Below are 20,961 nucleotides of genomic sequence, written 5' to 3' on the forward strand. Positions count from 1 at the left end.
AATGAAGACTGCCTGGGTTTGAATTCTGGCTCCGCCTCCACTTGGTAGCATTTTATTTTCAGGCAGGTTATTTAAGTTCATTCTTTTTGCCTCAGTTTTCTCATCTGCAAAATAGGCAGAGGGTTGTTGTGAAGTTAAGCAAGCTATACCTGGTGCATGCAGTAGTACACGTGCTTAAGAAATGTTAGCCGCTGTTCTTATTACAGCATTAGGGTGACAGATTTGCAATACTTGGTGACAGTTGAAGAGAGTCGATGGCATTATAGCACAGTGGTTAAAAGCACAGGTTCTAGAGGCAGACCCAAGCTATATTCTGGGCGTTTTACTTGCTGGCTGTGTGACATGGGGTAAAGTACTTGACCTCTCTGAACTGTGGTGTCATCATCCACAAAACCAATTCCAGTTGTCCCTCCCTATCTATGGGCAATTTGTTCCAGGACACCTGTCAGATACCGAAATCTATGACTGCTCTAGTCCCTTATATAAAATGGTATTGGATTTGCATAGAACCCACATTGTGCTTTAGATTGTCTCTGGATGACTGAGTACCTGAAATAACATAAATGTTATGGAAACAGTTGTCCTAGTCTATTTAGGGAATAGTCACGAGAAAAAAAAAAAATCTGTGTTCACTGCAGTTTTATTTTTTGAATCCTTTCAACCCCTGGTTGATAGAATCTGTGGATACAGGACCCACTGTCCAGAGCCCCGAGGGCGATGATCCTTACATCACAGAATTCTTGGGAAGATGAAATGACATTGTGGGTTTGAGAAGAGCCCAGCCTGGAGCTGTCTGTAGTACGGGCCCCCGTCCTGTCACTGAGGGTGTGGATTTTTAGATTCTGACAAGCGCCAGGCAGTTGACCACACAAAGCTTTTGCAATAAGTTCTGACTGCCGTTTCTTGTCATCTGAACAAGGAGGCCCTCTGCCATCCAGAACCTTTGAACAGGGCTCGGGCCTGGTTTTCTAGCCTCCTCTCTCTCCTGGCCTTGTAGGTAGCCAATGGTTCTCTCAAACTCAATTATTTATATTCTTGTGTCCCCACATTCAGGTCTGTGCTTGATCTGTCTTCTTTGCCTGAGGGCTGTGCCTTGTGAGTCTCCTCCTGCATGTCACCAAGTTCTGCCTTATTCAAAGACTATGTTCTTCATGAAGCCCCTTCAATCCTGTCCCCAAATCTGAACACTCCGTCTTTCTCCTTTTGATCTTTTTTTTTTAAATCAGAGATTGACCCCAAGGACACTTAACCACTGAACCCCACCCCAGCCCTTTTTATTTTTTATTCAGAGACAGGGCCTCACTAAGTTGCTGAGGGCCTCACTATGTTACTGAGGCTGGCTTTTAAATTATGATCCTCCTGCCTCAGCCTCCCGAGTTCCTGGGATTACAGGTGTGCACTACCACAACTGGCAAAGAGGTCCTTGATTTTAAAACACCATTATTTTGGGTATCAATAAGAAAGCAAAAAAAAAAAAAAAATGCTATCAGTTGAACTGATGTATCATCAATTATCAGACATATTCCAAACTCAGAGATGCTAAAATATGAAAAAAAAGTATGCCTGAGTCAGCTATAGTGGCGCACGCCTGTAATCCCAGCAATTTGGGAGGCTGAGGCAGGAGGATCGCAAGTTCGAGGCCAGCCAGCAACTAAGCGAGGCCCTTAGCAATTTAGCAAGACCCTGTCTCAAAAAATAGGAAGGGCTGGGTGATGTGGCTCAGTAGTTGAGCACCCTGGGTTCAATCCCTGGTGTATTAAAATGTGTATGTGTGTGTGTGTGTGTGTGTGTGTGTGTGTGTGTGTATTAGAATGGATGAATAGTTCTTGGTGAGGTGTCTGATTGACACCTTCCCACTGGATGGTAGTTTTCTTGGGGACAGGGAGGGCCTCTGATCCTCTCATCTCCTATCTGCTGGTGCCTAGCAACAGAGGCACTCAGTAAATACCAGTGTGGACTCACTCACTAGCCACTACACCTTCTCCCAGGTGTGCAGCCTTGACAGTGGCTACAATGTTGGAAGAGTCAGTGCCCTTTACAGTTGACTCTGAATCACGTCTGTCCCAGAGGACGGCCAGCCGGGGGACTGTGATGGAGTGGCCTGCCAGGGCGTGGTGGTTGAATGGAATTCGCAACCAAATGCAATTCTTAGCCATTATTTTTCTCCCTACTCCACACTGCGGTGTTTTCATAATGGAAATCAAGTTGGCTTTCCTGGCCATTAGCCGACCTCATTATTTTGGTTCCTAATTGTCTTTTTGTCTTGTCTCTGATTTAGTGTCTATGACCTTGCATTTAAGCCCGATGGAACGCAACTGATTCTGGCTGCAGGAAACAGATTACTGGTAGGATTTGGTCTGAGTTTCCTTTTTAAGTGCTCTCCCCACCCTCTTAGAAGCACTGTGGAATTGGACCCTCCCCCCTATTTTTTTTCTTTTTTGAGATTAAAAAAGGCCAGGGCAGAGAGACCAGCCATTATTTTTTCATAGGGAAGGAAATGGGCTATTTAAAACAGGTAAGTAAACTGTGCATCAGATAGGAACCTGTGAACAGTGCCTCCTGGGGACCATTCATCTTCCCCCTTTGCTTTGAAAAGAGGCGAGGACAATGAATCAAAATGCTTTTGAAACTGGGCGGGTGTCAGTTCATATTTGTCCCCTTGAAAAAATTCAAGCAGCAGTTCTGAAGGTCCTCTCTCTCTCCAGGGGACCACAGAGCCTGACCCCAACTTTTCGACAGGGGCCCACCTAAACAATTCCATATGGCTCTTTCCTATTTGTTCATATTTTCAAAGGACATCAGCTCCCCCTGGAACTTGTCCCAGTGTATAAATGGAATCTTCAGAGAAGTCGTTCTGTTTGACCTAAAAACCTTTGTGATCTGCCTTCCTGCTACGTAAGCCCACTTCCTGTCCTCTGTTGTCTCCAGATCTGCAGACTGATTGATGTCCCTTCTCTGCTTAGTAACTGCAGGATCTTTAAGCCCTGGGTGAATTGTTCCACAGACGGCCTTTCTCCAGGGTAAACAACCCAGAGCCTTCTCATAGATTATCTTCCCAATCCTCTGACCATTTTGGACAGTGTTGCTCTGATTTCTAGACGGTGTGTTTTTTACATCTCTGCATCCCACAGGCTATAAAGTATCCTGAATCCATATTCCAGATGGGCTTTGTAACACCCCCTCTGACTTGCAAAGCCAGGGTTCAGTTCTATGATTTTTTTTTCTTTTTTGGGGGGTACCGGGGATTGAACTCAGGGGCACTCGACCACTGAGCCCCATCCCCAGCCCTATTTTGTATTTTATTTAGAGACAGGGGCTCACTGAGTTGCTTAGGGCCTCAATTTTGCTGAGGCTGGTTTTAAACTCGCGATCCTCCTGCCTCAGCCTCCCGAGCTGCTGGAATGACAGGTGTGCTCCAAGTCTCAGGAGCAGCCCTGCAAGAATTCTGAACACTAGGTGCCCCCTAGGTAATGTGTACTTCTCTGTCTTTTCCCAGGTTTATGAAACCTCGGATGGCACCTTGGTTCAGCCCCTCAAGGGACACAAGGACACCGTGTACTGTGTGGCCTATGCTAAGGATGGTGAGAGGCTGCTCTGGGTCCCGCTGTCCGTGATGGCGTCACAGCTGCTCATTTTCCCCTTAGCCAGTCTTTATTTATTTTGAAAATAGAGCTCCCAGATGCGAGGACAGGGCAATCGCCTGGACTTCCGTCCTGTCAGGCGATCCAGCATGTATCTTGCGGCCATCTGTGCTCTGGGCACTGTCCAAGGTGCTTGAGATACTTCAGAGAACAGGACAGACAAACGGCCAGGGGGGCTTCTATTCTGGGGGGACTGGGGACAGGATACGACGGATGGGGACAGGTGAGCAAAGGCTTGAAGGCCCAGCACACTGCGCATCTGGAGGAGAGAGACCCTGCCAGGGAAGGGCCACGACAGAGTCTCCCAGGTGCCGCTATGTGAACCAGGAACAGGGGCCGGGATTGAGAGGTCACCAGACCACGCGGGCAGCCGCAAGGGCCAAACTTGGCCTTGATGCTTAGTGAAAATGGAGAGGCCCTGAGTGGGCTGAGCAGAGGAGGCACCCATGCGATTTGCATTCTGAAGGCCCCCTCCTGCTGCTGTGTTGGGAGCAGCCTGTGGACAGGAGGCCGGGGCAGGAGGGCGGGAAAGCACCTCCCAGGCAGGGTGGAGGCCAGGGAAGCCGAGAGAAGTAGTCAGGTCATTTGTTTTTCTTGTGCTGGGATCAGACCTAGGGCCTCACACATGTCAGGCAGGGGCTCTGCCACTGAGCCACACCCCAGCCCAATGGGAGAGTCACCAGATTCTGAATATATTTTGAGGGTAAAGCCAGTAGGATTGCCTGACAAACTGGATGTGGGGGGTAAAGAAAGAGGAGGCCAGGACGACTCCCAGATTTTTTTGTTTTGTTTTTGGTACTGGGGATGGAACCCAGGGGCGCTTAACCACTGAGCCCCACCCCAGCCCTATTCTGTATTTTATTTAGAGACAGGGTCTCGCTAAGTTGCGTAGGGCCTTGCTAAGTTGCTGAGGCTGGCCTCCAGCTGGTGATCCTCCTGCCTCAGCCTCCCGAGTTGATGGCATTAGAGGCATCTGCCACTGCCCCTGCCCCTGCCTGTTGGAGGCCCTCAGTCGTCTGTGTGGGGCATGCTGGTGAGAGAGGTTGGGGACCCAGAGCGCCGTCTCCCAGTCCTGGTGAGAAGCAGGAGGGGCCGGACTCCTGGTGGGGCAGTGTGTGCTTGGCGAGCACAGGGCCCTGGTGTGATCCCTAGCACCAAAAAAAAAAAAAAAAAAGTAGAGAAGTGGGTAACAGTTAAAAAAACTTAAAAAACTAGTTTTCTAAGAAATGCTGTCTGGGAAATGCTGGTTTAAAGTGAATGTGACAATTTTCTTTTTAAAATCACTTCTAGGCAAGCGCTTTGCCTCAGGATCAGCTGATAAAAGCGTTATTATCTGGACGTCAAAACTGGAAGGCATTCTCAAGTACACGTAAGTGACCCGCCACTCGAGTGGCAGAGTGACGAGTCTGACTCGCTCATGGTTCTCGCACAAGCCTCTTAGGAAAGATGTAAAGGTGAACTTGTTTTTTAAACTTGAAATGAACTTGAAAACTAAGTCACTACGTGTGGGAATGGTGTGAACAGTCCCCACTAGGTGGCAGCTGGGCTGGTGGTGACATATAACACGTTCAGTTCCTAGGCCACCACAGGTGCCCCTCAGCCCTCACCTGGCCTCTTCCAACGCTTTGCCTCAGGGAATGGCCCCATCCCCCAGTGTCACAAGCCAGGAACTTGGGCCCAGTGTGCTTCAGGCCTCCCCCCGTCCCCCAATTCCCTCGCTCGCTAGCCCCCACGTCCCTGCAGGTTCCCGGCTCCGAGGTCCCTGTCCCTGCAGACTCTTCCTGCTCTCCTAGACCCGGGCAGGTCCCCTGCTGGCATTTCTTACCCATGTAGCTTTATGTTCTGTTGGTGGAACAGTCTCACCCACCAGCCCATAATTTCTGGGAGGCCACAGACTGTGTTGTTGCTCACTCTTGTCTTCCTGGTGCCCAGTACAGTGCCTGGTCCACAATAAGTACTCAGCAAACAATTTTCTTTCTTTTAATCCTGGTACCATCTTAAAATGTACCATCTTTTTTTTTTTTTTTTTTTGGTACTGGGGATTGAACCTAAGGTGCTTAACCATAGAACCCCATCCCCAGCCCTATTTTGCATTTTATTTGGAGACAGGGTCTGCCTGGGTTGTTTAGGGCCTTGCTGAGTTGCTGAGGCTGGCCTCAAATTCATGATCCTCCTGCCTCGGCCTCCCAAGCTGCTGGGATGACAGGCGTGTGCCACCGTGCCCGGCTGACAGTTACTATTTTCTGCGTCTCCTCAGTCAGCCGTGGGACAGCGGATGCACAAGTCATCTCTCTATAGTTTCATCTCCTCGATATCCCTTTGCCCCTCTCTCAGCCGTCAGAAGACACCTTTCTACTTTTTGTCTCTGATTTTGGCTGTTCCAGGTGCCCGTGTGAGTGGATCCCACAGGATTTGTCCTGTCGTAGTTGAGTTACTTCACTTAGTGTCACGTCCTTGAGATGGGTCTGTGCTGTAGCATGGGTCAGGGTTTCCTTGCCTTCTAAGGATGAATAACATGCTGTTGTGTGCGTGCTTGTGTGCATGCGCCACATGTTTTTTGTGGTGTCCACCTGCTGATGGACACTCGGATTGTATCCAGCTCTTGGCTCCTATGAATGCCGCTGCCCTGCACACAGGTGCCCAAATCAACAATGTCTGAATGAGAACCTGAGTTGGGGTCGCAAGGCCGACGTTACGCAGAAGGAATGAACCTGGGGCCAGACGCTGTGCGCGGTACCTGACGCCCTGCATGTTCGTGGTTAGGGCCATCAGCCCCTGTGCTGCTTGTGGGTCATTTGCAGGGGGCCTGTCACGCAGAGTCCAAAGCCGTGGCTCCTGGTCCCAGCCTTGGTTGACCCACCCAGGTGTCTGTGGGGGCTGTGTGTCAACCTGCAGCCATTTCCTCTGCAGGCACAGCGACTCGGTGCAGTGCGTCTCCTACAACCCCATCACGCACCAGCTGGCGTCCTGCTCCTCCAACGACTTCGGTAGGTCCCCACCTCCAGCGCCATGCCTGGGAATAGCCGGAGCTCTGAGCCCCACATGCTGAAATCCACCCATGACCCCCACGTTCACCCTGAGAGCCACCCGAGAGCCAGCAGCACTGCTCCACCCTGGGAGGCTGGAATTTATTCTAATCTGTGCAGAAACCAAGGTCATGAGTGACAATGACCTTGAGACTGGTAAGAGACCAAAGGCCTCAGGCAGGGACTTGGTCAGGGCCCTGGCATGATTTCCTGTGGCCACCCACCAGGGACACTCCAGCTGACCCACCTGTGCTCATCCAGGTCCTTGTGGGTGTGACGTTCTTCACCATGTCAAGGGTGGTGCTGTCACGACTGTCTGGGTGACTCTGCTTCCTGAGGGGCTGAAGGCCTTGAGTCCCTGTGGACATCACTCAGGGACTGGGGTGGCACTGGCCCGAATGAGGTGCTCAGTGAGATGCGTGTGGAGGGAGGGGCCTGTGGGAATCTCCATGGAAGGTGGACCCTGGGTTTCTGTCACCTCGAATGTGTCTTTGCCAAGAGACAGTGGGTCGGGGAATAGCCAGAGACCTGATCCCGCTCAGCATTTCAGGGTCTTTATCCGAAAGGAAGGAGTGACCCACCCCGTCTGTCCCACTGATGTGGTTCTGAGGTTCACAAGAGAGAAGGTGACGGAGAGCACTGTGTAAATAAATAGGGGGCTCTCATGGGTCTGGAAGTGGATCTTCTCTGTGCTTACTGAGAGGATTAGAAAGATAAATCAGGCTCCCTGTCCTCAAGCCTGTGCTCTTGGAGGAAGGCAGATTTTGTAAAAGAAAAAAAAAACTTTTAAGTAAAAACAATATTTGCTGAGTGCTTACGTGCCAGGCACCGTCCTGAGGGTTAAAGATGACTTCCAGGTGACCACAAGGTCAGGTTCTAGTCTCATTGCACCCTGCTCAAAGAACTGGGGCCTAGCGTGGTTCCCTGGTCACTGGAGGCCACTCAGCGGTGAGTGGAGGAACCAGAGTGTGGACCCAGGAAGCTGGTTGCTTCTTGAACCTTCTCTGGGGAGCCCTCTGAGGGCGGGTTACCTTCAGCTGGAGGCCCGGGCAGGCTCGGGGCAGCAGCTATACCGTGCTTAGGTGGAGATGTTGCAGGGCCAGGTGGGGGGAGGACACCCTGGGGGAGAGGGGGACGATAACCTGTTGAGCGTCGCACCTGGCTGCATAAATACAGCTGTGCGCTGCGTTTCCCTGTCATTACGCTTCACAGCTCAGGCCAAGGGTAGAATTTGCTTATGTTGTCTGAAGCTGTCCCTGCTGTGGGGCACTGAGCCAGGGCATCTGGGGCCACAGGGAGCAAGCCTAGGTGCCAAGTGTCCCAAGAACGAGGCTGTGTGCTGTGGCGGAGTCCTGGGAGAGGAGACTTATCCTTAGCACCAGTCATTATTTTATTTATTCATTAGATTTCGCAGCCCTGGGATTGAACCAGGACACTCTGCCGCTGAGCTCCATCTCTTTTCTATTTCGAGACAGGGTCTTGATAAAGTTGCCCAGGCCGGACTCAGACTTGTGACCCTCCTGCTTTGGGCCCCCGAGCAGCTGGAATTACAGGCGTGAGACACTCGCCCAGCGTCCATCCCTATGGTTACAGTGTCCTAGTTTATTTCTTTGAGACTTAAATTGCAGACAAGTTTTGGCTAGAGCCTCACTAATCTATCTTCTTTTTTTTTTTTTTTTTCATTTGAAATAATTATAGATTCTCAGTAAGCTGCAAAGATAGTCCAGGGTAGTCTCACGCAGGCTTCATCTGATTCCCCCAGTGGGCACGTCTTACGTAACGTTTGCACCCAAACCAGGAAACTGGGCCAGGCACAGTGTGTGTGTAGAGTTCTGTCTTTTATTTATTTATTTATGTTTGGTGGGGGCTACTGCGAATTGAACCCAGGTCACTTTACCAATGAGCTGTATCCCTGATCCTTTAATTTTGCTTTTGGAGACAAGGTCTCACCAAGTTGCTGAGAGTCTCACTAAGTAGCTCAGGCTGGCCTTGAACTTGTGATCCTCTTGCCTCAGCCTCCCGAGTCGCTGGGATTAAAGGCATGTGCCACCTCGCCCAGCTAGCTTTTGCCATTTTTATCACATTTTGATTATCACCACTGTGATACAGAACAGTCCCACCACCACACAGATACTGCTTATCACCAACGCACCTCCTTTCCTCCTGCTATCCCCAACCCCTGGTAGCCATGAATCTGTTCCCTATCCTACAGTTTTGCATTCAAGAATATTATATACATAGAATCATGTGGCACTGGGTTGTGGCTCAGTGGTAGAGAGCTGGCCTTGCATGTGCGAGGCACTGGGTTCGATCCTCAGCACCACATAAAAATAAATAAATAAAGTAAAGGTATAGTGTCCATCTACAACTAAGAAAAAAAAAACTTAAAAAAAATGGAATCTGGTATCTGGTGTATAACCTTCTGAGGTGGACTTTTTTCACTCAACAGAAAACCCTGGAGACCTTCTAAGTTGCTATACAGGTCAACAGTTTATTCCTTTTTGATTGCTACATAGTATTCTGACCACTTGGTCCTTTATATTCCCGCACATCCCAGGCCTGTGGTCTCCTGAACAGAAGTCTGTCTCCAAGCACAAATCAAGCAACAGGGTCACCTGCTGCAGGTAGGTCAAGGGCCACTTGAAAATGGGCTTTATGTTCCTTCATCTTTCAAGCCAAGACTCAGGGTCCATTGGTAGGGTGCTGTGGGTCTGGGAGGGGATTGGAGAGTAGGAGGTGGGGCGGGGGCAGGATTGCAGGCAGGAGCTGAGGGCTGTCATGGGGCACTGTTCAGAACTGTGGGCACTTGGGAAAAGACACTTGTCCCCAAAACAGGTGGGAGTTTCAGCTGGACCTCTGATTTTATGTCAGGGATGAGCAGGACGGTAGCCCAGCCTGCGCCGCCCCCCCCCCCCCCTTCTTTAAAATCAAGGCCTCCTCCTCACGTGTTCCTGTCCCCTTCTCTGTCGATCATGTGCACAGCTGGACAAATGACGGTCAGTACCTGGCCCTGGGGATGTTCAACGGGGTCATCAGCATCCGGAACAAGAACGGCGAGGAGAAAGTCAAGATCCAGAGGCCCGGGGGCTCCCTGTCCCCAATATGGTCCATTTGCTGGAACCCATCAAGGTACCCTCCCAATCGTCCTCCTTTGGGGACAGACACCTCAGCGGGCAGAGTTCGCTCTGTCTTCCCAACGTCACTGTATTTCGAAAGTCTTCTTGACCCACTAGACGGCTTGGTGTGGAATCTCTTCTGTTCCATTGAAATCTCATTTTCAAAGGGCCTGTCTTGAGTTTTGGAATGAATCCCACAGATGAAGCCAAGCAGATTGAGCTCTGCAGGCCGGCCCATGGGGTGCGTGTGTGTGTGTGTGTGTGTGCACACGCGTGTCTGAGTGTGCCTGGGGTGAGCGACTCAGGACAGCCATCTCCCTATGCACTACTTGCTGCCATCTTTCCTGTGGCTGTTTCTCTCTTCCCTTCGGGTGTACTTTCCAAGCTTGGACAGACCACGTGCCCACCTGTTGGTCCACAGCCTTTTCAGTCACGAGCCTTATTTTTTAATTTTTTATTGTTTTTGCCCTTGCCAAAAAAAGTTAAAATTAGGTCCAAACGTGTCCCTACAACCTAGAGGTCTGCGGACCACTGACATCTACCTGATCAGACCTCACCCCCACTTCCTTCCCGTGCCCAGGTGACGTGAGGGGGCCTAATACAGCCTCAGAGGCTCTTTGTGTAATCCCTTGATGTCCTTAAACCCCCAACCCCACCCCAGAGTCCTCCAGAGGTAAATCACAGGACTTGACTGTTAGCAGCTCAGTGTCACCTCATAGGTGGGCCCTTGCTTGGTTCAGGAGGCCACCCCACTCTGCGGCCTCTCCCACACCAGCTTACTATGCTGCTTCCTGGACCACCCGGCCTGGCCCGGCCCTGCAGCATGTATCTCATGCCATCAGCAGCCATTAGCCTACCCCACAGTTCCTGCTGTTTGATTTTGTGGCCACAGATGACTCTGTGGCTTCAGGCTCCCATTTTTAATTCATGAGAAGCAGGATGCCCAGCGTACCTGGTGGCCTGCTTTTCCGGGTAGGGTCCAGGGGCTCCTTGACAGGCTTAGGAGTGACGGCCTGGGCCCTGTGATTGTGAACAACCACTTACTGTCCACAGCCGATGGGAGAATTTTTGGACGGACAGAGAGGACGAGGACGCTGAGGAAATCATTGTCAGCAGATATTTTCAGGAAATCCCTTCCACTCTGAAGCCAACAGTGTACAGTAGTCAGGGTAGTGAGGCAGAGGAGGAGGAGCCCGAGGAAGACGACGACTCTCCCCGGGACGGCAGCTCGTGAGTGTCCCAAGGAGCCAGGGCCCTCCTGTAAGGGCCAGGGAGCAGGGAGAGACCAGCGTCCCCAGCAAGGGAGCGCCCAGCAAGCACTTGTACGTGAGCCATCACGTGATCCTGTAAGAAACGAGGGAATCTTGAAAGAGCAGAGATTTTCTTGCTTCTTGATTTTCAGTTAAGGAACATTTCCCAGTAACCTTAAGAATCCTCTGAGCCCAGCATGGTGGCACAGGCCTATAATCCCCTGTCATCCTCCACCCCTGCTCAGGAGGCTGAGGCAGGAGGATCGTGAGTTGAAGGCCAGCCTCAGCAACTCAGCAAGGCCCTAAGCAACTCAGCGAGACCCTGTGTTTGAATAAAATATAGAAAAGGGCTGGGGATGGGGCTCCGAGGTTAAGCACCCCTGGGTTTAATCCCTGGTACTAGGGGAAAAAAATCCTTTAAAAACTGTGATTTTTAAAAAATATCTGCATAGTGTGGGTGTCCATGATTCGGTTACCACTTCTTCCATTCCTGGACACCTTTCTTGGCCTGTCCCCACACCGTACCTCTCCTTGCATGGACGAGGACACCCATCAGAGAGGACGTGCTCAACTTCCCACAGTCCTTAGCCACCAAGCCTGGAAGCCCATCGGTCTCTCTTGTCCCCTGAGATTTCCTGTGGGGACAGCTCCAGAGGGGGCAGAGTGGGAGAGCTGCCACCAGATGTCCTCTTGGCCAGTACTGACCTAGCTTGGGACTCGCCACACCGCATCCGAGGTGCTCGAGGTTCTTCAGAAGAACCCAGGGTCATGGAGGGAGAGAGGAACTAGGAGGGCTTCAGGTCCCCATGAGGTTTTGTCGTGGTGAAGAGTCCCACGTCCCTGGGGAGGGGCAGGGAAAGTTTGAAAGGTGCCAATCCAGCTCACAGGGACACAGCCCAGCCCACAGCCACATGGAACCTCCCCAGAAGGGTGGCCTCGGGTTGGTCCTGGGCTGGGTTGAGTTTCAGCGCCGCCTGCCCAGAGCTCACCTGCAGATCCCTTCCTGCCCACACCACTCTCTCAACCTTTCTCTTTTCCTCTTTTCTTCTGAACTAGTACCTATGACTTTTTCCACTCTGCTACTTTGGGCTGGGTTTTTCAAGCATATCTTGTGACACTGCCAGGTGACCGTCAGGCCCTGGGCTCTGAAAAGCTGGAATTAGTAAAGGTGGTCACTTTAGGTGCATGGAGACCCGGCCTTAAAGACTGGAGATGCCTCTCTCTTGAACTAGATTCCCAGGTAGCCCTCTCCCCCACTCAGCTGAAGCCTCGGCCCCAGCCCCAAGGCACTGATCCCCAGAGATCGCAGTTGCAGAACAGTTCTTGGTCTTCTGAAAGTCTAAGACCCTTTTTATAATCAGATCCAAAGCCACACGTGGTGGTGTACTCCGCAATCCTAGTGCCTTAGGAGGCCAAGGCAGGAGGATTGCAAATTGAAGGCCAGACTGAGCAACATAGTGAGACCCTGTCTCAAAAAATAAGAAGGAAAAGAAATCCAGTAAGAAGCCATTGCACCTGTGTAAGGTGCAAGAGAACCTGGCTCCAGGGGTTAACTTTTCCTCTTTAGGAGGCGCAAGTGAGTTTTGCCTCTGTTTATCAAACACCAGAGAGTCTGTGGCTTCTCTCTGCAAACGCTGTTCCCCTATTTTTTAGTACATAAGAAAAGGTGCTCTGCACTGTGACTTGCTCTTTCTTAGTGTTGGTCTCAGCCACTTGGCAGTGTCCCAGCCTATCAGCAGGGGAGCCGCAGACCCCAGGAGGCCCGACCTTGCCCTCTCCTCAGCCCGGTGGACTGGTCAGTGGACTGAGCCAGATTACAGCCCTTGGCTTCACAAGCAGGGCATCCTGCCAACCCGGCCGGGCTTGCTGCTTCCTGTTGCTCACTGGGCTGTCGGGGCTGTGCTCCTCAGCAGTCTGCGACCCCCCTTAACCTCTTTTGTCTTCTGTTGATTAGAGAGGAGCATAATGACATCCTGGCTGTAGCTGACTGGGGACAGAAACTCTCCTTCTACCAACTGAGTGGAAAGCAGGTATGTAGGGCCGTACGGACGTACGGTTGTTTCCTGGCTTGGCTCTTGTGACTTGAGCGGCTAAAAACATGGATGTGGCTGCGTCAAGGTCTCCTTTTTAGAAATAAGTCGGCCAAGACCAGAGCAATGAAATATTATGCCCAGGATCCCACACTGCTGGGACATAGTGGAGCCTGACCCTGAAGTCTTGATTGTATGAATTTAAAGTCTCTCTTTTGGGACTCAGAGGTGAACCCTTGTCTGAAATGCGTGTGATCACCACCAAGAGAGTCCAGCTCCCAGTCACCCCCCAGTGTTTATGGCCCCCTCTGGGTTGGCCCCCATATGGAGGAGTGTAAGCGCTCGTCTGTGCCCTACAAGAGCTCACAGCCTGGTGGGGACACACCCGATGGCAGTGTGGTGGGATACATGGCATCCCCTCCAGACAGCTGCACAGCCACCACAGGGACCCCAAGTATAGAACATCCACAGGAGTAGGTGGGAGATCCTGCAGCCCTGGGAACAGGATGAGCAGGAATTCCCAAGGATCCTGGGAATGGTTTCAGGCCAAGGCAGGGCGAGAACAGAGAGCTGCTAAGGGCGGCTGGACCCCAGAGCTTGTGGATTGAAGATGAGCTGGCAGATGGGACATGGTTGTGAAGGACAGGAACACGCACTGGGCGTGACATCCCATAGTGTTGAGGAGCCCTAGATGGCAGGCAGCGAGGGGCCTGGTCAGGGTCCTGCTTCAGAAGAAGTCTTCAGTTGCACATTAAAATATAGGGACTTTGATAACAGGATGACGTGTCAGTGGAAAAAAGTGTCCAGGCTAGTGTGAAGGTGGCGGGTGTGGGTTGCACACTCAGCCCGGAAGGAAATACGCCCAGTGGGTGGGGTCCTTGGTTTCAGGGCATCCTTACTCCTCCACGTGTGTCTGCTAGACCAAGGTTCCAGATGGGCCAGCCCAGCCCTAGGCCATTTCCTCTACGCCTGTCTTACAAGTGCTCACTTATTTTGTAGCTGAGTAAGGAAATGATTAAGATAGCAGATATATTTTTTTTGTGTGTGTGTCCAATGACTGATTTCCCCAAACCCTTATCTTAATGACCTGGCGGCTGGTTTGCCAGGCCCTGGAAGCTCCTCCACGTAATGCGAGAGCATCCTCATTCAGCAGTGTGTGGCACACAGTCTCTTAGGCTTATGTAAAATTTGTGCATTTTTGGCATTTTAAGTGCATAAGAGGACCTGGCTTACCAATAATGGAAATAAAGGAAAATATGCTTACAATGAAGGCACAGACGTGGAGAGATAATCCGATGGAAATTCTAGAACTGAAAAATGCAATAACTGAAATAAAAAATCTGCTGGATGAGCTTAACAGAAATGTTAGAGACCACTGAACTGGAATCCCACCCAGTAAAGGAGAGAACGGAGAAAAGTGTATCTGACGAATTAGTGGCCCACAGTAGCTGGAGTCTGTGCAGCTTCAGCCTTAGCTCAGGCCTTTCCAGACACTCAGCTGAGTTTTTGTGCAGAACCTAGGCTGTCCCTCTGCCTCTCTGTTGTGGAACGTCCTGCCTCATTTTTAATAAGAACCTCAGCCAGGCACAGTGGCACTCACCTGGAATCCAGTAACTCAGGAGGCTGAGGCAGGAGGATCACAAGTTGGAGGCCAGCCTGGGCAACTTAGTGAGACCCTGTGTCAATATAAAAAGGAGTGGGGACGTAGCTCAGGGGTGGAGCACCCCAGGGAGGAGGGTGGGGGAGAAGCTCCCCTGAGTGTCATTCCTGACTTCTGTGTGTGCGCACGTCTTCATTTCCACCTGCTGTTGGTTGCCCGCCAGTGTCTTCAGGTGTGTTGTATTTGGGGTTCAGAGTTCAGGATTAAGTTAGAGGAAGGTTGGTCCCCCAGGAGCACTGAGCCTTTACCGAAAGGTGCCGGCCTCTCATATCATAATTCTTGAGATTTTTTCAGTTTTCTTATTAGATTTACTAACACTGTGTAGGTATGAAGGAAACTTTTGGTTGTTAGGCGTTGGAAATTCCTAAAAAAGACATGAAAATCGCGCTTCTTAAACTTATAATTGCAGTTTAAATTAGTTTACAGGAATTAACTGAGTTGCAAATGTGGCTATTTGAGGGACATTATAATCTGTTCAAAATGGCATTCATTAAACAAAGTCAACTGGCTGATCCCTTTTACTAGAAATAGGGAGATACCTGTACATTGAGTTTAAGGCAGAAACTGGTTTCTAGAATTTTCTTTGATAAATTGATTATTAGTTCAATAATGTTAATAAGTAGTCCTCCCCCCAGAAAAGACCCCCACAGAGGCAGCAAGAGGAACTCTGGTGGCAAGAGAGGCTTGGGCTGCAGGGAAGACAGGAGCTCAGATCTGTGACCAGAACAGAGAGGGAGGTGCTGGGTGGGGGCCGGGGCCGGGGGTGTGGGGGTCTAAATCTGGGGAGGTTGGGATGTTTCCTGGGGAAGGTGACAGGTGGCTGGTTCTGGGGACATGGAAAGAATAACACCTGTGTGGACACGGCAGTCTGAGAGTGCCATCCGTGTGGACAGTCACAAACTCATGTTAAGTGAACAAAGGATCTCCAAGGCCGAGCTCAGGACTTTGACCTTCATCCTAAAAGCTGAGGCAGGCACCTCAAAGGAGGTTACACACTCACACTCACACACACACAGAAAGGGAGAGATTTCTTTTTTCTGAATCACATATCTGAGTGGGGGCTTGTGTGTAGACTACATAGAGAACTGTGACGCAGTTGGAGTTCTGACAGATCTGGGATTTCTTTTGGGGGTGACAGGAATGTCCTGGTGTGTGACAGCAGTTATGACGGCACAGCTGTCTCACTGTTGGAAGCCACGGATTGTGCTCTCAGCTTTGTGAAATCCTGGGGGGAGAAACTGATAGAAAACTAAGTCCAGGGGTGGAGGGAACCCACGTTGCATGTGTCAAGAGCCACACACGGAGGGGGCCTACGGGAGAGAGACCACCTCCCACCCCCAGGTTGACTGCGAGGCTAAGACACACTTCAGGACAGTTGGGTCACCTGAGGAAGATGCGGTTGCCACCAGGAGTCAGGATTTGGCTGGGTGGAGGGGGAGGAGGAGGGAGGCCCGGAGGCAGGGAGGCTGTGTTCATAATGGAGGCCGCCAGCCCTCCCCGTCCTCCCAGCTGCCCCTGCTCAAGTGGGGGGGTCAAGCGACTGACGGTGGTGTGGTGACGATGGACCCTCACCTGCTCCTTCCCGTGGTGTGGCTTTTCTTTCCTCAGATCGGGAAGGACCAGTCGCTGAACTTTGACCCCTGCTGCCTCAGCTACTTCACTAAAGGGGAGTACATTTTGCTGGGGGGGTCAGACAAGCAAGTGTCCCTTTATACCAAGGACGGAGTGCGGCTGGGCACTATCGGGGAGCAGAACTCCTGGGTGTGGACCTGTAAAGTGAAGCCCGATTCCAACTATGTGGTAAGAGGAGGAAGGCCCTTCTCCAGGCCTCTACCTGAGGAGGCCCTGACCGGCAGCCATCTTGGCCGTCAGATCCTGGTGTCTTCCTGACCTGGGAGGGTGGACTGTCCCCGTGCGGAGCTGATGGCTGTCCTTCCCTGCAGGTGGTCGGCTGCCAGGATGGCACCATCGCCTTCTACCAGCTCATTTTCAGCACAGTTCACGGGCTCTACAAGGACCGCTATGCCTACAGGGACGGCATGACGGACGTGGTGATCCAGCACCTGATCACGGAGCAGAAAGGTAGGGCAGGCACTGGGGGCAGGGGCAGGTCGAGGGAGCCGGTGACAGTGCCCTGAAGTGACAAGGAAATGTCTCTCCTAGGCCTATTGAAGACATCTGCAAACTCTGATTCTTGCTTTTGGGGCCAGGGGCCGGGGGGACATGGGTCTCCCTGAGGCTATAAGGAAAGCAATGACCTCTCTCTAAAAATATGCTCTGACTCACAAAATGTTTGCAGGTTTTTTTGAGAAATAGAGGGTGACTTGTGGCCTGCCAGAGCCAGGGTGGTTGGCCACATGGGTCAGTGTGGGTCTCTACCCTCTTGGGTCAAGGTCACTCTCTTAGTTCAGCCTCCCCTTGCCTCTGGGTGAGTCCTGCTAGAGACTGGGTGGCCCATGAGCTCAGCCTGGGCCTCACGCACTGCGTCCCAGTCCAAGTCCACACGGGTGGCCCTGCTGGGTCAACAGGCCACACGTGCCCTTGCTGCAGCAGCACTCACACTCACACTGTCTCACACTCGTGGGTGCCCTCGTGTAGGGACCCAGGTTGGGCATCTTCTTGCAGATCCAGGCTGGCTCCCTGTGGTCCCCATCCAGGAGCATCTACATTTGAAGGTTCTGTGATGGGTGAAGCGAAGTCACTCGGGCAACTGGGCATTTTTCCATTTTTCCTACTTGGCCTGTAGTGAGGCATGGCCTAGTGTGTCCCAGAAACTACATACTGTCCCCTGCTGTCAAGGAGGTGGGTGGGAGTGGCCAGAGGCGAGTTTGGTCACTTTGGTGGGTTCCCATCATCAGGGGCTGTCCATGTTGTGCAGAAGAGTTGAGATTCACACTCAGCAATTAGCAACCCCAAAACATGTTATTTCCTGTCCTGGGTTGTAAGCTTGGGTCACCAAGATCATATTGTGTACAACTTTGGATTCCAGTGCTCAGCGGAGCCGACTGTATATATCAGACAGTCCATATAGATTTTTTTTTTAATATTTTTTCACTTGTAGATGGACCTTTATTTTTTTATTTATTTTTATGTGGTGCTGAGGATCGAACCCAGGGCCTCGCCCATGCTAGGCAAGCGCTCTACCGCTGAGCCACCACCCCAGCCCCTCCATAAAGATTTTTAATGAGAGCATCTCACTGTAATTGCCGGTAGCATTAAGTAAGTGATAGCTTTTAATTTCTCTGCCTTCCACCTTACTTAGCAGCCTGACTTTTTTTTTTTTTTTTTGGTCTCTGACAGTTCGTATTAAATGCAAAGAGCTTGTCAAGAAGATTGCCATCTACAAAAATCGATTAGCGATTCAGCTGCCAGAGAAGATCCTCATCTACGAGTTGTATTCCGACGACTCCTCGGACATGCATTACCAGGTGAAGGAGAAGATTCTCCGGAAGTACGACTGCAACCTGCTGGTGGTGTGCACGGACCACATCATCCTCTGCCAGGTGGGCTGAAGCTGGGGGGCTGGTGGCCCTCCCTGCTCCCCCCAGAGCCCCCTCCCGCCCCACCTCAGGCTTTGGATGCTCCCTTTCTGTCACTCTGTGACTGTGATTATTCCCTTTACTGGCATGTAGACCAATCAGCCTCTCCTGGGGAGACCTGAGCCATGAAGTAGAGAAGACCTGTTTCCCAGTTGTAGGCCACTTTGGGTGACTGGGGTTAGATCTCATGACTCAAAACAGAACTTGGTTCATCCCATAAGATGAAGATGATTTTTTTGGTCAGCACTCACACATAAAAAACTTGGATCGACTCAGCAGTCAAGGAAGTTTTACCTCCAGAGAGATTTGTTTATTCATCGAAAAAGTGTTCTGAACATATCTAAAAAGTGTCGAGGTCAATACCAAGAGAAATTTGGAAAGACTTGGAGAGAAAGCGAGTTGAGGTGGATTAGGTTTCCACCTTCGCATGTTGGAATTCATTTAAAAAAAAAAAGGGAAGAAATCCTTTGGAAGTTTCTGGAGTTTAAACTCTTGTCTATTTAGGAATTATAAGACAGGGTGTGGGGCTGACTGAGGATATGGCTCAGGTGGTAGAGCGCTTTCCCAGCGTGCACAAGGCCCTGGTTAAATCCCAGCACCACACAAAAAAATACAAATAAAAAAGATAGGTAGAGCAAGTAGTTGTACTTTGGGGTGCTGCCTGTGGCCGTGGGGTCGGCTTTAAAGAAAGGGTGAAGGCGGGCTCCGAGGAGGAGACCCCGCATGGGGATTAACCATTGCCAATCCCGAGGACGAGGTGGGGTTGGTGAGGCACCGAGCGCAGGGCCACCTTCTGTCCCCAGGTGCAGGAGGCCCCCTGGGAGCGCGGGGACACTTCTCTGGAGCTGGGTTTGCTTTCCAGGAGAAGCGCTTGCAGTGCCTGACCTTCACCGGGGTCAAGGAGCGCGAGTGGCAGATGGAGTCTCTCATTCGCTACATCAAAGTGATCGGTGGCCCTTCTGCCAGGGAAGGCCTGTTGGTGGGCCTGAAGAACGGACAGGTGAGCCCTTCCTCACGTGCCCTCCGGCTCACCATCCGCAGGCAGACACAGGCCGCTCCTCTGGGCCACCGAGATGGTCTCCCAGGACAGCAGAGGGCCTGCCTGGCGCATTGCAAGGGACCTCTTTATGAGACTGCCTTCAGGCATGTGGCTTGCTCGATCTCTGGCAGGGTTGGTGGCCCAGCCCTGAACTGCACGTAGGACGGATTAATGGCTTGGGGTCACCCGGAAGGTGGGCGATTATCTGTTGGAGATGCAGCTTTAGTGGATGGCCGGGGAGGGAGACGGGGACCGGTCCTGGGTCAGATCCCTATTAGGGCGGGAATGGATTACGCAGGGTGTCCTGGCCGGGGACCTCGACAGTGCCAGGTCCTCAGCACATGACCACATGCTGTAAGCAAAGGGGACCCTCTGGGCAGATAGATGCAGGACATGCAGGTCACACTAAATCAGACAGATTTCTGGTGCGGGAGTGTGTGCGTGTGTGTGTGTGTGTATGTGTGCGTGCGAGTGTGTGTTCTGTGCTCAAAATAAGGACACTTCTACGTGGGCTACATAGCAATTTAAAAGTGATAATATAACTGCATTAGCCTGAGAGCCAGGCTGTGTAGCAGATGGCTGTGGCTGAGGCTTGTCAGGTCCTTTGCTGGGGACAGAAGTCCCAGAGCACGAGATGGATCGGTGGGAGCCGTCGAGCAGCGAGACCGCAGTGGTGTGGGGGGAGAGTCTCCCTCGAGGTGGACTTGGGGGCAGGTCACCCTGGGATCGTGTTGTTCCTTAGCTGCTCACTGTGACCCTGGCCTGGTCGCTTTCCTTCTTTGAGGCTCCAGTTTTACAAATGAGGATGATACTACCTTTTTGGTGGGAGTGTCAATCAATGGTGGCTGTCACCATCGGCCTCACCACTGTGATTTCACACCAGGTGTCCTATCAGGGTCTGTGCTCGCCTCTTCCTGTGTTAGTTGGTGACTCACTGGTGTCCCCGCACCTTGCACTTTGAGTAAGGCCGTGACACGTCCCCTGTCCGAGTGGACACTGAAGTGCGTTTGGTTTGGCTCAGGCCTGTCACTCCCTCGGCCACCTGGGTGAACCCCCCTCTGGTCTCCTGAGGATAAGCCCCCCACCCCCTTCCCCTTCTTCCCTGAGCGAGTCCCCTGTCTGCAGGCCTCCTGGTGGCGTTGGGGGAGTTGTTCTGAGAACACATGGGACTCCGCGGCTGGCCGGGTGCCAGGCCCTGGTTGCCATGGTGACTCTCCCTCTTCCTCTGAAACTCTGCCAGATCCTGAAGATCTTTGTGGACAATCTCTTCGCCATCGTCCTCCTGAAGCAGGCCACCGCCGTGCGCTGTTTGGACATGAGCGCGTCCCGGAACAAGCTGGCCGTGGTGGACGAGAACGACACGTGCCTGGTGTACGACGTCCACACCAAGGAGCTGCTCTTCCAGGTGACGTGGGGACATTGCTGGATGACCGCTGGCTGCGAACCCCCAGGCCCTGCAGGAGGTGCGCCCCTGTTGGCCCAGGCTGGTCTCTGGGGGAAGCAGTGCAGGTGGGGACCTGGCTCCTCCCACAGGCCTGGGGACAGTGGGGCCTAGACTGGCCTTTCCCACCTTTGATTTCCCCACCAGCCGCACAGCTGAGTCCCACCTGGTTCCTGAGAAACCAGGGAAAATGAAGTGATCCTAAAAAACCCGACTGGC

General features: G+C 51.9%; 1 protein-coding gene across 5 annotated transcripts in view; it reads left to right on the plus strand.

Moving 5' to 3' along the window:
• Positions 1 to 20,961, plus strand: part of Ift122 (intraflagellar transport 122) — a 54,225-nt gene that overhangs the window by 5,066 nt on the left and 28,198 nt on the right. For 3 of the 5 annotated variants that reach the window (XM_071605857.1, XM_071605859.1, XM_071605858.1), the window contains exons 2-14: positions 2,279 to 2,345; positions 3,497 to 3,581; positions 4,932 to 5,010; positions 6,552 to 6,628; positions 9,225 to 9,291; positions 9,650 to 9,796; positions 10,837 to 11,013; positions 12,988 to 13,063; positions 16,332 to 16,523; positions 16,667 to 16,805; positions 18,024 to 18,226; positions 19,125 to 19,262; positions 20,542 to 20,706. In XM_071605857.1, the coding sequence (XP_071461958.1) occupies positions 2,279 to 2,345; positions 3,497 to 3,581; positions 4,932 to 5,010; positions 6,552 to 6,628; positions 9,225 to 9,291; positions 9,650 to 9,796; positions 10,837 to 11,013; positions 12,988 to 13,063; positions 16,332 to 16,523; positions 16,667 to 16,805; positions 18,024 to 18,226; positions 19,125 to 19,262; positions 20,542 to 20,706 (1,612 nt within the window). The remainder of the gene's footprint in view (positions 1 to 2,278; positions 2,346 to 3,496; positions 3,582 to 4,931; positions 5,011 to 6,551; positions 6,629 to 9,224; positions 9,292 to 9,649; positions 9,797 to 10,836; positions 11,014 to 12,987; positions 13,064 to 16,331; positions 16,524 to 16,666; positions 16,806 to 18,023; positions 18,227 to 19,124; positions 19,263 to 20,541; positions 20,707 to 20,961) is intronic. The other 2 variants (XM_027931836.2, XM_027931837.2) reach the window with 1 other exon arrangement.

This window comes from Marmota flaviventris, chromosome 20, assembly GCF_047511675.1.
Source record: "Marmota flaviventris isolate mMarFla1 chromosome 20, mMarFla1.hap1, whole genome shotgun sequence".
Taxonomy (NCBI): Eukaryota; Metazoa; Chordata; class Mammalia; order Rodentia; family Sciuridae; genus Marmota; species Marmota flaviventris.